Source organism: Mesoplodon bidens, assembly GCF_964165515.1.
Source record: "Mesoplodon bidens genome assembly, chromosome: 11".
Taxonomy (NCBI): Eukaryota; Metazoa; Chordata; class Mammalia; order Artiodactyla; family Ziphiidae; genus Mesoplodon; species Mesoplodon bidens.
This window is the reverse complement of record NC_138167.1, coordinates 33,014,143-33,031,864: the sequence shown is the minus strand read 5'-3', so window position 1 is coordinate 33,031,864 and position 17,722 is coordinate 33,014,143. Positions and strand designations below refer to the sequence as shown.

Here is a 17,722-nt window from a genome sequence, read left to right as displayed (position 1 = left end):
GGTATCAATTTAAATAAAGTATTGTCTCATTATTACCTTTGTTGGATTTTCTTATAAAGGTTTTACATTTATTTTAGGCTAAGGTTTTACATATCTGCTGTAAAAACAGGCAAAAGTATGAGAAACCATTGGTCAGCATAGAATTTCTAGACATGTAGTACAACTTTCTTTAACTTGGGACATTAGCAAGTTTAAAATCAAACGGGTCTTCAAAAAATGGTAAGTTGCAGAATAATGCGAATGAGTCTAGTTTTACTTAAATAATTATTTTTCATCTTTTGTTTCTTTTGCCATGTGCTTATTAATAAACAAAATTTTTTGGTTCAAATTATGTGCTGAGCAATAAGCAGCCTTTAAAAATGATAATAAAATGTAAGCTTTGTCTCAGATTGAGAGGTGAGAGGTACACAGGTCTTTATTCACTTGAGTATGAATCTTGTTAGAAACCTGAGCGTTTGAGCTTTTGATGATCTTCTATACTTAAAATTTAACAGGTTGGGGGGAAAATGACGTATATTCAGGAAAATTAGAAAGGAATTAAGATATTAACAAAAGTAATATATTAGGTGATAAAACCCAAGAACTGATTCTTGGAGGAGGGAAAATCCTAATAGATAGAAATTGGAAAATTTATCAAAGAACTCATCACCCAAAAGAAACTCATGCCCAGAAATCTTTCACACAACTCTTTGAAACCTCGAAGAGCAGGTAATTCCAGTATAGATAGTTTTTGAACTATTTCAGAACATAAAGTATGAAAACCTTCCAGTCTTTTTTTTAAACCAAATACTGATGATAAATTCTGACTAAATACAACACTAAAAAAGAAAACTACACACCAGTTTCATTTAAATGTTCAAAATAAAACCCAACAATACATTAAGTATAATATACTTTGACCAAGTGAGGTTCATTCATCCCAAGAGTATAAGGACAGTTTAATATTATGTGCTTTATTAATATTTTTATTCCATCATGTTAATAGATCAGAGGAAGAAAAAAATAATATAAACAATAATTCAATGAAGGAACTGGATGTAAAATTAATGAACAAAAATAAGTAGCCTTCACATAAGCAAATAACCAGTTAGAAGATACGGAAGCAAATGTCCATTTATTATAGTAACAGAAAGACAAAATGCCTAGCAATAAATGTGACAAAAAATGTTACAGTGGTGACCTTGGGTGAGGGTGTTGCATAGTTTAAGGTAAGGTTACAATTTTCTTTTTAAAAACTTTCTTTTATAGAAGAAAAACTTTACTCTTGACCAATAACAAAAACATACTTGCAGAAAAATGTACTTGGAACCAATGGAAAGACATCTCAGGTCCTTGGATAGGATAACTCAACAGGGTTGTCAGTTCTCTCCGGGTTATTTTAATGCTAACTTAATTCTAAAAATCAGTAAGTTTTTTCCACAGGCTAGACAAGTTGATTCTAAAGTATATTTTGGTGGAAGGGAGAAGAGGGACAGGGTATTTGCTCAAGAGAGACAAAAAATTCCCTGAAAATTTCTGGAGGTGGAGGTGTGTTGGCTAGCCCTACTAGATACGAAAACATACTATTATGTTTATCTAATGAAAGCAGTGAGGTAGTGAGGCATTAATAGACCAGTAGTGTAAAATAGAATGGAAAGTATTCGATACATGTTGCAGTTGGTGGCATCATGAGAAAAGCTGGACCTTTTTTCAAAACACTGGATAACCATTTGAAAAAGATAAAATTGTGTCCTTACCTCACAACTTCCCTACTTAAGGTCAACATTGTTCACCTTAAATTGGTTTTATGTTGGATGTATTAGTGTTTTGTGACTTTTTATTACTGATTAGTAGTTCACTGATAGCACAATGATATCTTCCTAGGTTTGGCTATTGTGAATAAAGAGACAGTGAACATTCTTGTGTGAGTCCTTTTCAGGACATGTGTCTTTATTTCTTAGGAAGAGTGAAATTGCTGTTGTCCATTTAGATTTTTAAGAAACTGTGGAATTGTTTGCCAAAGTATTTTTACCATTTTACATGAAAGTACCAGTTGTTCCACATTATCATCAGCAGTTGGTTGTGTCACTCTTCTTTTTTTTTGGGCCGCGGCATGTGGGATCTTAGTTCCCCTACCAGGGGTGGAAGCGTGTAGTCTTAACCACTGGACCACCAAGGAAATTTCGGTTGTGTCACTCCTTAATTTTAGCGATTCCAGTTGGTGTATAGGTGTAGTTTTAATTTACATTACCCTGATGACTAATGATGTCTAATGTTATTTTGTTTATTGGCCATTTATTTATTTTTTTGTGGACTTTTCCCTGTTTTTAAAATTGAGGCTGTCTTTTTACTATTGAATTATAGGAGTTCATATATTCTGGATATAGGTCCTTTGGCACATATATGTCTTATAGTATTTTCTCCCAATTTGATGATCTTAAGTTTTTAATTTATTTTAAAATTTAGTTTAGTTTGATTTAATTTATAAATTAATTTCAACTTTTATGGTTATTGCTTTCTGTGCTGAAGAAATCTTTGTTTACTTTATGTTGCAAAGATTTTTCTCTTGTGTTTTCATCTAAAAGCTTTGTAGTTTCAGCTTTTAATTTTAGTCCTGTGATCTAGAATTAATTTTTGTGAAGTAGGAATTGAGCTGTTTTTTTTCCATATGGAAATACAGTTGTTGAAGTACCAATTTATTGAAAACATCTTCGTTTCGATCCTGAATTGCTTTGACATCTCTGTCAGAGTCAGTTGACTATAAAAGTGTAAGTCTATTTCTAGACTCTGTTCTGTTCCCACTGATCTATTTGTCTGTTCTAATGCTAGTACCATACAGTTTTATTAGCTTAGCTCAGGCTTTTTCAGGCTTGGCGCTGTTGAGTTTTGGGGCCAGATAATTCTTTGTTATGGCAAGGTATCTTGTGTATTGCGTGTGTTGTTGGATGTTTAGCAGTATCTAAGCCTTTACCCACTATTTTTCCCAGTAGCATTCCTTCATCCTCCAGTAGGAACAACCAAAAATGCCTCCAGACTTTGCCAAATGTCTGTTGAAGGGCAAAAGTCACCCCTGGTTGAGAAACGCTGGTGTAGATCTATAGAAGTCTGAAGTAAGGTAGTGTAAGTTCTCTAGCTTCATCCTTTTCTCAAGCGTATTTTGATTTTTTAAGTTCTCTGTATTTCCATGTAAATTTTAGAATGTTAATTTCTGTTTTAAAAGTAAGCTTGCTCAAATTTTGATTGAGATTGTGTTGAACCTATAGAAATATTAGAAGAGAATCAACAATTAACAATACTGAATCTTTTAACTGCAAACTGTAGTATCATAATTATTACAGTAATTTTTGTTGATTCCTCGGGATAGTCTATCTAAACAATCGTCATCAGTGAATATCCCCCTCTTTCGATCCTGATTTTGGTAATTTGTGATTTCTCCCCCCCCGCCCCCGCAATTCATTTAATCAGGGATTTACCAACTTTACTAATCTTATCAAAGAACTGACTTTAGGGTTTGTTATTTTCCCTATTGTCTGTTGCCTTATTTAACTGATTGCTTCTCTTTTATTATTCCTTTCTTTCCACTCATTTTTTTCCTTTCTAATTCTTAAACATTTAAAGGTATATATTCTCTTCTTAGTAAATTGTGGTTTTTTAATTATCATTCAGTTTGAAATATTTTTAATCTCCATTGTGATTATTTAGAAGCAATTTTCAAATATTTGGAGGCTATCTGGATCTTTATTTTTATTTTTAATGGTTTCTAACTTAATTGCGTATGGTCAGAGAACCATACTCTTTTAAGGTTTCAGGGAGGTTTATTTGTTTGTTTTGGTTTCTTTTGTCTACTCATTGAGATTGGTTTTATGGTTCAGCATATGATAGGTCTTGGTGGATGTGGATGTTCCCTGTCCACTTGAAAGAGTATTCTACAGTAGTTGGGTATGATATATTATAAATGTTAGGTCAGGGTAGCTGGTAGTGTTGTTCAGATTTATATCCTTTGTGATTTTTTTTTCTTTTCTTAATATTAAATACTGAGAAAGGAGTGTTAAAATTTCCAACTATAATTGTCAATTTATCTGTTTTTCTCTTTAATGCCAATTTTTGCTTCATGTATTTTAAAGTTGTATTGATTAGGGGCATACGCATTTATAATTATGTCTTCCTAATGTTTGATGTTTTTTTTTTTTTTTTTTTTTTTTTTTTGTGGTACGTGGGCCTCTCACTGTTGTGGCCCCTCACGCCGCAGAGCACAGGCTCCGGACGCACAGGCTCAGCGGCCATGGCTCGTGGGCCCAGCCGCTCGGCGGCATGTGGGATCTTCCCAGACCCGGGCACGAACCCGCGTCCCCTGCATCGGCAGGCGGACTCTCAACCACTGCGCCACCAGGGAAGCCCTGTTTGATGTTTTTATGAGTATAAAATGTTTCTTTTTAAATACATTTGGAACATATTTTTTCTTGGAATATATTTTTTCTTATGTTCATATAGCTGCTCCAGTTTTCTTTTAAGATTAGTGTATCTTTTTCTATTTCAGCTTTTAATCTGTTTTTATTTGTATTTGTTTATTTTTTGGCTGCATTGGGTCTTTGTTGCTGCTCGCGTGGGCCTTCTCTAGTTGAGGCGAGTGGGAGCTACTCTTCGTTGCGGTGCACCGGCTTCTTTCTCATTGCGGTGGCTTCCCTTGTTGTGGAGCACCGGCTCTAGGTGTGTGGGCTTCAGTAGTTGTGGCACACGGGCTCAGTAGCTGTGGCTCATGGGCTCTAGAGCACAGGCTCAGTGGTTGTGGCGCACGGGTTTAGTTGCTCCGCGGCATGTGGGATCTTCCCAGACCAGGGATCGAACCCGTGTCCCCTGCATTGGCAGGCTGATTCTTAACCACTGTGCCACCAGGGAAGTCCTGTGTTTTAAAATTATGCGTCTTGTAGACAGCAGATGGTTAGGTCTTGCTTTTTTTCCTTCTATTCAGTTTCATAATTTCTTCCCTTTGATATGAGTGTTTTAGTCCATTGTTGTTTATTGTAAGTATTGATGTAGTTAGATTTAGGTGTGCCATTTTACTTTTTTTTTTTTTCCATTTGTTTCTTTTGTTGTGTGTTTTTTTGGGGGGGGTTGTTTTTAATTGTTTCTTTTCATGCCTTCTTTTGGGTTAATCAAATATTTTATAGCAGCAGTTCTCAAAATTTGATTTGGGGGTCCCTGGGACATCTGTGACCACGAAAGTTCAAAACTGTAGTATGAGTAACACTAGGTGTTACCCTTTGATACTCATTTTCCCATAAGTATACGGTATAATTTGCTCATTTTCCCATAAGTATACGGTATAATTTCCACAGGCTACATGACATGTTATATCACAAAAAAATTGAATGCAAAAGCAGATGTGAGAATCCAGTTATTTTAAGCCCAAATATTAATTTGCAAAAATGTGAAACAGCTATTTTTCTCATTTTTTGTTTTTTGGAAAATATAGTTATTCCTTTAAAATGTTAAATTTATGTTAACATGTGCCTTTATTATTGTTATTTTTAATTGTTATTGTGGTAAGCATTGACAGATACATACAGCCCACATAAAGAAAAATTCTTTGGGGTCTTCATTGATTTTCAAAGTGTTAAAAGGGTTCCTGAAACCAAAAGTTGGGAAGTGTCTTGTTTTATAATATTTAATTTTGATTTCGTCTGTTGACTTTTCAGATACATCATCTTTGTGTTATTTTTAAAATTGTCACTCTAGGCTACGGATTATAAATTGCATCTTAAATTTACCACAGTCTTAAAAGTTAACATTGTACCACTTGATATAAATTATATAAACCTTGAAATAACATTTTTCCATTTACCTTCCTCCTGGCTATGTGCTACTCTTGTTTTTTAAATTTGTGTGTGTGTGTGTGTCCATAATACAGTATTATTGATAGTTGGGAGAAAAACTATATAGTCTCTTAAATGTAGCCTTTTAGGTATACACACATTTACCATTTCTGGTGATCTTTATTCCTTTCTGTAAATCTGAGTTATCATCTGGTTTAATTTTCCTTTAGCCTAAAGAACTTCCCTTGGCAATTTCTGTAGTATAGGTCTGGTTGCCATGTAGTCTCAGCTTTTATCTGAAGTTGTCTTTAATATAAATTTTTATTATTCATTTTTAAAGGGTGATTTCACGGAATATGGAATTCTAGGTAGACACCTTTTTCCATCTGTTTTTAGTTCCATCATTATGCATTCAAATTGTTCTCTAAAATACAGTTTTAGAGATTTTGTAATTGTTACCTGCAGGAGGTTTAGTCCAACAAAGTTATTTTGCCATTTTATTTAATGAATGAATGAATGAATGAATTTTTAAAAATAAATTTATTTATATTGTATTTTTGACTGCGTTGGGTCTTCGTTGCTGCGTGCAGGCTTCCTCTAGTTGTGGCCAGCAGGAGCTACTTATTTATTTATTTATTTATTTATGTATGTATTTATTTATTTATTTATTTATGGCTGTGTTGGGTCTTCGTTTCTGTGCGAGGGCTTTCTCTAGTTGCGGCGAGTGGGGGCCACTCTTCATCGTGGTGCGCGGGCCTCTCACTGTCGCGGCCTCTCTTGTTGCAGAGCACAAGCTCCAGACGCGCAGGCTCAGTAGTTGTGGCTCATGGGCCTAGTTGCTCTGTGGCATGTGGAATCTTCCCAGACCAGGGCTCGAACCTGTGTCCCCTGCATTGGCAGGCAGATTCTCAACCACTGTGCCGCCAGAGAAGCCTTATTTTGCCATTTTAGAAGCTAGAAGTCTTTAAATTCATTTTTGGAATTCCTTTTATTTTCAATCCCAATTTGTATTGTTTCACATTAGGTCTCTACATATATGCTGTGTCTCTTATTATCATTTCCATCCATTTGGATTGAGCTGTTCTTGGATTTCTCCAACTTTTCTGTTTATTTTTCTTCTTTCTTAATTCCCCAGATCATACTGCCTACTACATTTCTAGTCAAACAGTCAGTCAGCTGTTATTTATTGAGAATCTGTATGTGAAACATTGACCTGAGCATTTATCAAATTAAATTATTTTCATCATGTCACTAATGATTGAGAAAATGCATTGGCTCCCAACTTTACCATATCACATGTAAATTTATTGGCCTAACTTTAAAGACGCTCCTTAATGTCCCAGGTGTTTGCCTTTCCTATTTTGTGTTTCATCTGCCTTTTGCATCAAGCAATTCTTTTGACTTCTCATTTCTTTCAGCATGTATTCTATTCATTCTAGTCTCTCATTTGAAATGCTCTTTTTTTCTAACTATACCCCATAAATACAAGTACCTAAAAATCTGTCTCCAAGGTGCAGTCTCCTGTCTGTAAATAAATACTAACATTGAATTTAAAAGTTTTTTGTTTTTAATTTTGCAGAGTAGTGAATGCCTGCATAATTTCTAAAGTAGTTATGTGAGTTCCTTACCTCACCAACCAGATGGTAAATTTTTGAAGATAGGGGCCATACTTTTGTTATTCAATACAGTCTTGAATACAGTGGCTCCTCAATGAATAGTCATGCACCAAACGTTATCTCCGATGTGCTAAATTCTGTGGAAAGGACACAGTGGAAGAGCTTTTCCCAGTTACTTGATACTTCTAAAATTTAAACAAGAAAATAAAAAGAATAGAAATTTTTTGGTTCATGAGTTGGAGTTGGTGATAGATGGTAGGAAGGAAGGGTCACAGTTGGCAAAATGTGATACACTGGATGGAATTTCTATTGCAGGTAAATCATAGGATCCTTGTTAGGAGCAGACTCCTAATTAGCCTTCTTATTAAAAGATGTTGTGTGTATTCGAAGGGTTTGGCGGGAGAGGGTGAAAGCATCTTGAGTTTCATGATACTGTGATGAAAATAAGTGGGAAAAAATTGGAAACTGCAAAGAGCTTATTAAGAATTTTTTAACACTTGTTCATATACTGTCTATGTTACAGGCATAGCATTTATTTCGTGTTGACAGTTGCTAGGCAGAAAAGTTAATGTTTTCACTCATCTGTTTTTGTTTATCTAGATTAAAAAATGTTTTTTCTTCCTTATGTTACAGTCTTGGCCCTTTAGTGAGTAAAGTGAAAGAATACCAAGTAGAGACAATTGTAGATACCCTCTGCACTAACATGCTTTCTGATAAAGAGCAACTTCGAGATATTTCAAGTATTGGCCTTAAAACAGTAATTGGAGAACTCCCTCCAGCTTCCAGTGGTAAGCAAGAATGCTTTTTTCTCCTATTTCCCTTTTATAAATGGAGGTATTTCTCCTCCACCGTTTTTTTTTTTTTCCCTCCTGACCAGGGAGGGAGAGAGGTATCTATCCCTAAAAGATCTTTGTAAAAAAAAAGTCCAGAGTCTTATTTTTGCTTAAAAATATTATTTTGATTGAATTTTAGTATCTCTTTGAAATGAATACCAGTTCTGAAGGATTTTTATGTTGGAGCAAGATTTTATATTGTATTAACTGTGACTTGCAGAATAGAGTTAAGCCAGCCTATGCAATGAGAGAAAAGATAACCAAAATCATGAGTTATTTCTGATTAGGTTTCTATTTTCAGTGTTAATTTTGCTTTGCTTTAGAATATATGATGTAAAACTTAGCACCATTAAGACAGCTGTGAAAGAGTTCAGTTTACTAGTATCTTTAATTAAGGCTGAGCCTTTTATAGCGACTTATAATTTTTAAAAAATTTAAAACTACGATTAATGAATTTGTCAGGTAATTAGCTTTTGACCTCTGACAGATGTTTATGTAATGTAAGTTTTAGAATTTGTCTTGACTGCTAAGCTATAGGCTAAAATTGCAGCCTAAAGTTACTGTCTCATCTGCAAATGGGGTGAAATTACTCTCTTTCATGGAAAGATGTATATTGGTAATAATGTAGTCTTAGTATGTAGTTTTCACTCATTTACTTAATAAATATTTATTATTCTCTATGCTAGGTATCATGCTAGATAGTGCGTGTATATTATTTCACTGTCTAAAAATGTCAGTCATATGGGAGGTCTTAAATGTAGATTGTTGATAAGGGAACTGAAATTCAGAGATTAAGTTAATTCATCCAAAGTTTTGATTACCTGGTTGGATGAAGATTCATACCCATTATCTTTTAATCCAAAGGTGATGGTTTTTTTTCACTATATCATGCCAATGTTACTTTATTTCACCAACTCTGAAGTATGTTATTTGTAGTTGTATTAGCTACATTGATATTTTCCTCATTTTTTCCCTCTCATTGAAACATGTTTGTTTTTAGCTGATTTCTGGCTCTAACAAGAATTCTATTAACCATTCAGATTTTTACTTTCACAGTTTCTTGTTTCCTTTTTTTTCTCCCTGGTCAGTAACAACACAGATCTACTTTAAAATAGTCATAATCTTTATTGATGAGTCTCCTGGAACAACATTTCTACGTTGTTTGGATTGGAAAGGATCTTATTAGGTTACTAGTAAAGAGGACTTAAATAGAGAAAAATGTCATCGCTGCTTTCTAATCTAGAGGTGTAAGCACTACAGTTACTTTTAGCTCCGTAGCTGGCATTTGTGCCAGTGCACAGAAATAGTTGTCCAGTAGAGTTTACTGAATCGATACTGTTTTCCCTGTGTCGTGTACTCCTGCAGCGGGGTCTAATTCTTACTTATGTCTAATAAATTGATTGAAAAACAACCTGTTTTGAAACATTTTTCTTTTTTAAGATTTTTTTTTGATGTGGACCATTTTTAAAGTCTTTATTGAATTTGTTACAATATTGCTTCTGTTTTATGTTTTGGTTTTTTGGCCTCGAGGCATGTGGGATCTTAACTCCCCAACCAGGAATCGAACCCTCGCCACCTGTGTTGGAAGGCGAAGTCTTAACCACTGGACCGCCAGGGAAGTCCCTTGAAACATACTTTTCTGACATGGATCTCTTGAGTCAGTTTTAAAATCAAGTTTAGAGTTGCTGAATATTTGCTAACTAGCATGAATATAAGGTGGAATTCAACATACTTGCCTTGAAATCATAATGGGTTTCTTATTCATGCAGGCTCTGCATTAGCTGCTAATGTATGTAAAAAGATTACTGGGCGTCTTACCAGTGCAATAGCAAAGCAGGAAGATGTCTCTGTTCAGCTAGAAGCCTTGGATATTATGGCTGATATGTTGAGCAGGTAAACATGACTGTTGTTTGTATTACTTATAATACAAATATTTGTGCATTTATTAAGAACCCTTTTGGATAAATATAATAAAACTTGGTCTAAAATTATTCATGTTTAAATTGTGTCTGTTTTATAAATGTGTGTGGTTAGGAGGGAGGGAAGAAAAAAGCTAATTATATTATCATGTAATACTGCATAGCAAGCATATTTCTTGTAGTTTTGAAAAATAATAAAATTTGTGATTTAAACATTTCAGCAGAGTTTTTATATTTTGTTTTACTCTTTGATGTTCTTGAATACAATGAGCTACTTGGATAAGGAGATGTGCTGGTAGGAGTGGCAAGTTTTCCAGTTAAAATAATGCTGGTATTCTTCAGCAGCCATGTTTTTTTAGAGCATGTGTTGTGAGGGTGGAAGGAACTTGGCTTTATATATTTGTTGCTTTTCTACTTTTCCTCTGGAAGTCAAACATGGGAATATAGAAAGAGATCTAAGCAACTCCAAGGGGGAAGTAACCTTAAAAGACTTGTCAGTTTCAGTTTGTCCCTGATTCTTATAATCATTATATGTCATCATTATTTGTCTGTTATTTATGGCTAATTCACTTGAACTTGAAAATAATCAAGTGCCTTCATGTGGTACAAATATAGTAAAAGTGAAGAGCTATCATCCTAGCCCACAAAGAGCTTATACTTTGCTATAGGAGGTAAGAACACAAATGGCTATAATGTAAGGCAGAATTGGACTAAATATTAACGGAGAGTATAGTGTATTTGGGGGTTTAAAATGGAAGGATCCAAGAAAGTTTGTTATGGAAACAGTGGCGTTTGAATTTAGTTTTGAAAAGTGGGTAGGGCACAGGTATCTGTGCTTAAACATAGAATATATCAGAATATGTAAGTAGTCTTGAGTTGGGAAACACTGTATTCTAATTTTCCAGAATCTAGAATGAATAGAAAAGTGGTAGGAGATCATTTTGATACATTGGAGTCTTGTTGAGGAGGGTGAGGAATTTATGCTTAATTTGATAAGTAGTGAAAATTCAATTAGACCTTTTGTCCCGTGTGTGACTTGATCACTAGCACTGTCCTGGCAAGACACAGACGTTTGACTGCTATTGAGTCATTGAACTGCACATGTGAAATGATTTGAAAGAGAGGGTTGGACCAACAAGATCTTTGAAACTTAGTGTGTAGATTTGTAGAGGAAAGACAATAGGGAGAAGGGGTAATCAAGAGATGGTCAGAGGGCAGACATTTCAGTAGTACTTGGACATTTTGTATTTATTTGTTTTCTTTTTATTTTATTTTAAGGCAAGGAGGACTTCTTGTTAATTTCCATCCTTCAATTCTGACCTGTCTGCTCCCCCAGTTGACCAGCCCTAGACTTGCAGTGAGGAAAAGAACCATTATTGCTCTTGGCCATCTGGTTATGAGCTGTGGAAATATAGTTTTTGTTGATCTTATTGAACATCTGTTGTCAGAGTTGTCCAAAAATGATTCCATGTCAACAACAAGAACCTACATACAATGTATTGCTGCTATTAGTAGGCAAGCTGGTCATAGAATAGGTAAGAAATATTTATGTATTGAAAAGTTTTCTTTAAAAAATATTAACGAATGTTTATAAGAACTAATATGCTTTTCTTAGGTGAATACCTTGAGAAGATAATTCCTTTGGTGGTAAAATTTTGTAATGTAGATGACGATGAATTAAGAGAGTACTGCATTCAAGCCTTTGAATCATTTGTGAGAAGGCAAGTTTTTAAGATCTATATTTTTCAAATAAAAATTTTTCTTAAGAATAGAGTAATAATTAAGATCTAGATTAGGTGGGTGAGGAGAAATGGGTTTTACTGACAGCTGGGATTGAGTTTTGGATTTCAAATGTGTTTTAATTAAGTTTTTATTAAATAATAACTGATAACCAATACAGTATTTGAAGTGCATATCATCTTTATTTTAAGATACAATCCTTACATTTATTTTGAAATGTTTCCTTCTTATTGTTAGGACTTTTCTTAAAGAACTTGGGAAAGGTATTTATAATTGTCTTTCAGTTTACTTTAATGATGTAGTCTTTATCCTGAGAGAGTACCAGGATAAATTAATTATCTGGTCAGAAATGTATACTAGTGAATTTCATCTCCAACAGTTTTTGAGATGTGTTAACAGCCATTTTGCTAGGGCAGTGATTCTCAGTTTTGGAACCTTGGTTCTAATAATAAAAACTGTATTTATGTACAAGAAGGCGATACCTGCAAAGTAGTGAGATTTGGGTTTTGTTTTTTTTTTTTGCTTTTGGCTAGAATTGACAGTGTAGTAGCACAGTGTCTTGAGACTTCACTGTTGTTATTTGCAGTAATTATAAGTAGTTATTTGCCACTCATGGTTTTTGATAAGGAGCTTTTATAGTCGTAGCAAATTGTTAAAATCAGAAATTGTGGGATTCATTTCTGTCCTTTTAATTGAGAAATACAAATTATTTCTTTATTGTTGGGCATTTATTATATGTTCTGTCTTTTCTCAACATAAAGTTAGAAGACCAAGCCTAGATGAATGTACACTGGCATTTTCACCAATAATCCTAGTTACTGAAGATACATTTATCTGGGTTTGGTGTTCTAGTCGTGTGTTGAGAAGATAGAGCGTATACAGATTTCTCTGTGTGACCCCACACTAACTACGTCATACCATTTATTATAGGAATCATTTGACTTCAGAGATGTTAAAGTGTGTGTGGGGGTGTGGAGTTCATCTTAAAATTGATTAAATAAGAGTAATTTGAAAAGTAAATCTTTTTTAAAACATGAAGTCAGTGGGAGGGAAAGATGAAGGATCATTGGTGTTGAGGGCTGGAAACCATTTTCCTATACTATGTTAAAGGGAAGGGGGAAAAATCTGGTAATAAAGCAAAATTGGCAAATACTGAATCAAGGAGAAAAGTATAATTATTCAAGGCAGCTTTTGTTTTCTTCTTCAGATGTCCTAAGGAAGTATATCCTCATGTTTCTACCATTATAAATATATGTCTTAAGTATCTTACTTATGATCCAAATTATAATTATGATGATGAAGATGAAGATGAAAATGCCATGGATGCAGATGGTGGTGATGATGATGACCAAGGTATTTCAAATTAAGTAGAAGGAATTTGTTACATTTTCATGAAAGACCCAGTGTTATAGATGGAGGTGATTCTTACCCATATTGTACTGTGTTTGTTTGTTTATGATAGTGAAAGTGGAAATAACCACAATATTCAACAAGAGCAAATTGATTAAAAAAATTATGGGGCATCCATGTACTGAACTGCTATACAACATGTTCAAAATCATGTTTTTGTTAAAGCAGTTAATAAGTTGAATGAAAAGTGGGTAGCAAAAATTACTCTGTCCCAGTTTTATTTTTTTAAATATGGTGAAAAAAATGTTACTAGTGTTTTTCTGTTGGCAAGCAATTATAAGTGACTTTTGTTCTTTATTTTTCTAATTTTCTACAAAGTGTTTTTGTAAGGAGGGAAATGAATGTTATTTTAAAAATTGTACCTATCGATAACATATTCATAGCAGTTTGGTTGGTTTCATACATAGTTACTTTAATGAGAAATCCTAAATATTGTTTGAGGCTCCATTTAACTTTCATGAATAATTTAAGCATTTCTGAGGCTCGTATGATTGATGTCATTGTGCTGTGATTTGTGGTATTTACTCTGGAAAGGAGTAGCTCTTCAAGGACACAGGGTTGCTCATGTTTAGTTGTTTCTGCTAGTATTAAAAGAATCATAATAGAAATGTTTAAGTTATTGGGTATATGCATCGGTGGGTTTCCTGTTAATTATACTTTTAAGTTTGATTCTTTGAATGAATTTAGGTAATGACTTTGCTCTAAAGTCTGTAATTTCATCCATCTTTTTTTTTTAAAGGTGGAAAAAACCTCTCTTAATCCCATTTTAGAGTCAAGCAGATACTGCCCAATTTCTCTACACTACAACAGAACTCTTCAAAAGAATGCATGTCCTCCAACTCCTTTTTTTCCTCTTTTTCTCTTAAATCCAGTCTTCCAGTGGTTGCCAGTGACCTCAAATGTTTGAGTCTGCTTATTCTCAGTTCTCAGCAGCATTTCTTTATTTAACTTCCAGGATACCACACCGTCCTATCTTTGTGATTACTCCTTTTCAGTCTCTGTGCTGGTTCCTCTTCATCACCCTGACCACTATACTTTGGAGTATTTCCGGGCTTAGTCCTTGACTTCTCTGTTATGTTCTTATGATCTTGTTGATTTCATCTAGTCTCTTAGCTTTAATATCAATATGCTGAAAAGCCAAATTTTACCTTTATCCCAGACCTTTCCTATGAATTCCAGGTTCATATATGCAACTGCTTAATTGATTTACTGCTTAGATGTCTAAAATATCTTCTCTCCACCCTTCCCCCACTGCCTGCCTAACCTGTTTCTTCTTTAGACTTCTCCATCTCAGAATGGCACCTCCATTCTTCTTAGTTTTTCAGGCCAAAAACTTTGGGGTTATACCTGATCGCTTCTTTTACACACCCTCCTCATCCAGTCTCCCATCTCAGGGCTTTCCCCTTACTTCATACTCATATCTATCTCCCTTTGCAGCATTTTTATTTTCTTCATTACACCTAATCATTTTCTGATACACTGAAATTATTTTCTACTGTACCAGGATGTAAGCTTCATGAAGGAAGAGATTTTAATTTTAGTCTTCTTTATCAATTGCTTTATCCCAGTGCCTAGGACAGTGCTTGACACACATTAGACACTCAGTAAATGTGTTATATTAACGAAGGGAAACCTTAGCTTATAATAGGAATATCCTTTGAAAAAAGAAGTAGCATTTTATGTTCCAGATTTTTTGATGGTTGGTTTTTTTAGTGTGGTAAGTACCGATGTTGAATAACAAACCAGGTCCTTCGGCTGCTTTATCAGGTACATGGATTATACCTAACAAATATCTTTTTATCATAGTGTTATTATTGTAACTTATAAAACCAACATAATTTTTGTGATTAGGCTGTTTAATTTTTTATAACCTTTAAGTATATTTCTGTAAAGTAATTCCTGTAGTTGGGTTGCCATTGGAAATTTTTCATTTATTTATGTGCTTTAAAATAATCTATTTGGTAGTACCCTATAATTTTTCTTCAAATAGGTATTGGCAAATAAATCAAATGCCTTGGTTTAGCAGTATTTGGTTGGGTTTTACTATAAACTGCTAAGATGAAATTAAGTAAGCCTTCTGGAGATTGGAAAAATTTCCAAGGCATAGTTGGCTACATTTAGCTATCACTAAGCTAATTGGAATATAAGCCAAAGAAGTGATGATACCTTTTTTCCCCCACTGAGGAATCATTTCAGGACTATAGTTCTTATATCTAAGAATAACGAAATTATTGTTAGTAATTTTAGACTGTCCTGAGAACTGCTAATATGTAGGCCATCTTCCTGACTTCATGTTACCCAACTGATTCGGCTTGATGGTGTTAGAAGGAAATAATTTTCAGAGATTTCACACACACAAAAGTTAGCAAGAATAGTAAGTGAGAGAGAATTGTTAATGCTTATGCTTGGAATATTGCTTTAATGTTTAACAGGAGTTTGGAGAAGCTGGTGCTCTGTTATGTGGGCAGAATTTTCTTGTTATAATTGAGAAAGTAAAGTTTATTTAAGCTATATTAAGGTAATATCTTGATAGGTTGAGAATATGCATATTTGTTCCTAATAGCCCATCAACAAATTTAGTGAAAAGCCTTGTAGTCACAAAGAAAGCTGATGTCAGGTTTCTTTTTCTCCCCTGAAAAATTAGTTTCACAGCATGACCTGGGATTGGTGATCATTCTTTTTATCACATCATCTATACCACAAATCTGTTTTATAGTTTATCTTATAAACTCCCCAGTTGTTTATTTGATTTTCCTGTAGTGTCAAGTGAATCTTTTGAATTGAACTTCTATTCCCATTATAAAAGGCTGGGACATTTATGATTTCATAAATATTTATGATCTGAAGAAGTTTAATGTGTTAATAAATGATTTTAAAGAGTTAATAAGCAGCTCATGCCCCATAAATGAGAAGATGTTTAACAAATTAAAAACACAATCAGATAATTTTTCTTTAGAGGTTTGTTTATGTGTAAATTTTTATAAGTAAATTCTGCCTCCGATTTAAGTACTAGTTCTTTTTAAACCTATCTATTGCTGTATATCTTAGTGGAAAGTTAGAAAACTATCTTAGTTATGAATATCAGTTCACTTTCTATATTAAACTTTTCTTATGATTAATAGCCTGTTAACATTAAAACTTCTCTTTAGGGAGTGATGATGAATACAGTGACGATGATGACATGAGTTGGAAAGTGAGACGTGCAGCTGCTAAGTGCTTGGATGCTGTAGTTAGCACAAGGCATGAAATGCTTCCAGAATTCTACAAGACCGTCTCTCCTGCACTGATATCCAGATTTAAAGAGCGTGAAGAGAATGTAAAGGCAGATGTTTTTCATGCATACCTTTCTCTTTTGAAGCAAACTCGTCCTGTGCAAAGTTGGCTGTGTGACCCTGATGCAATGGAACAGGGAGAAACACCTTTAACAATGCTTCAGAGTCAGGTCAGTTTAAAAGTGTGTTTTAAAAGTCATGCTAATAAATGTGATCTTTTAAAGTGGTGTTTTTATATGGAAATATGAGTTCCAGAACAGCTTTAGAGAAACAGTTCTGGGATGTGTTTGTATAGTAGTTTATGGATGCTCATTGATATGGACACTGATTGCTGGGTCGCCTTTGAAGATAGATTTGAGGCCTGTCCTGGGAGAAGGGGTTCCTATCCTTGCTTCATTACTTGTAAATAATTTATTCTGATTGAAGTTTTCTTGATTTTTCCTGGCTAAACAATATTAGCTTTAAGATTCAGTGAAGTAGTCTTTATCTTTGATTAATGGAGAAATCTTAGGGCGATGGAATTAGACTACTTGTGTCTTCCCTCCTGATCTAGCTGTGTGATCTTGGACAAGTTATTTAGACATTTTATTAAGCCTCACTTTTCTCATTTGTAGTAAGGGTTTACTTAGAACTGTCTACCCAAGGTAGAGATGATATGATCTATGTAAACATACAATGAAGCCTGCTACATAGTATTTATATATACCAGCTATTGTTATTGATAAAATACATATTTTTTTCACTTGAGGACATCTTTTCTAAGATCCTAAATGTTAGCTCTGTATAGCCCCCATTTGTTGAGCATTTATCACATGCTAGGTATTTTCCTATCTTATATGCAGTCTCTAGAGCAGCCCTATGGGGTACATATTTGTCCATTTTTGTAGATTACAAAACAGATCTTGAGAGGGACTAAACAACTAAACCAGAGGAGAGGATATACATGCCATATCTATCTTGTTTTCAAGTAGTAAAAATTGTAAAATTTGTGATGAACTTAAAGGTGAACACTAAAGATTAATTGTAGAGGAAAAAGATAAAGTGTATGGAGGACATAAGCAATTGACTAAGTATATGGAAAGCAGATAAAAATCACAGGAAATTTCGATGATGCTGTGGTGAATTAATTAGATAGATGTT

The 17,722-nt window shown here is 34.1% G+C and overlaps 1 protein-coding gene across 1 annotated transcript in view; it reads left to right on the top strand.

Moving 5' to 3' along the window:
- The window catches only part of CAND1 (cullin associated and neddylation dissociated 1), a 43,258-nt gene that overhangs the window by 16,284 nt on the left and 9,252 nt on the right, over positions 1–17,722 (top strand). The window contains exons 3-8 of the mRNA XM_081250121.1: positions 8,042–8,196; positions 10,011–10,134; positions 11,439–11,695; positions 11,776–11,881; positions 13,108–13,253; positions 16,460–16,752. Coding sequence (XP_081106247.1) covers positions 8,042–8,196; positions 10,011–10,134; positions 11,439–11,695; positions 11,776–11,881; positions 13,108–13,253; positions 16,460–16,752 — 1,081 coding nt within the window. The remainder of the gene's footprint in view (positions 1–8,041; positions 8,197–10,010; positions 10,135–11,438; positions 11,696–11,775; positions 11,882–13,107; positions 13,254–16,459; positions 16,753–17,722) is intronic.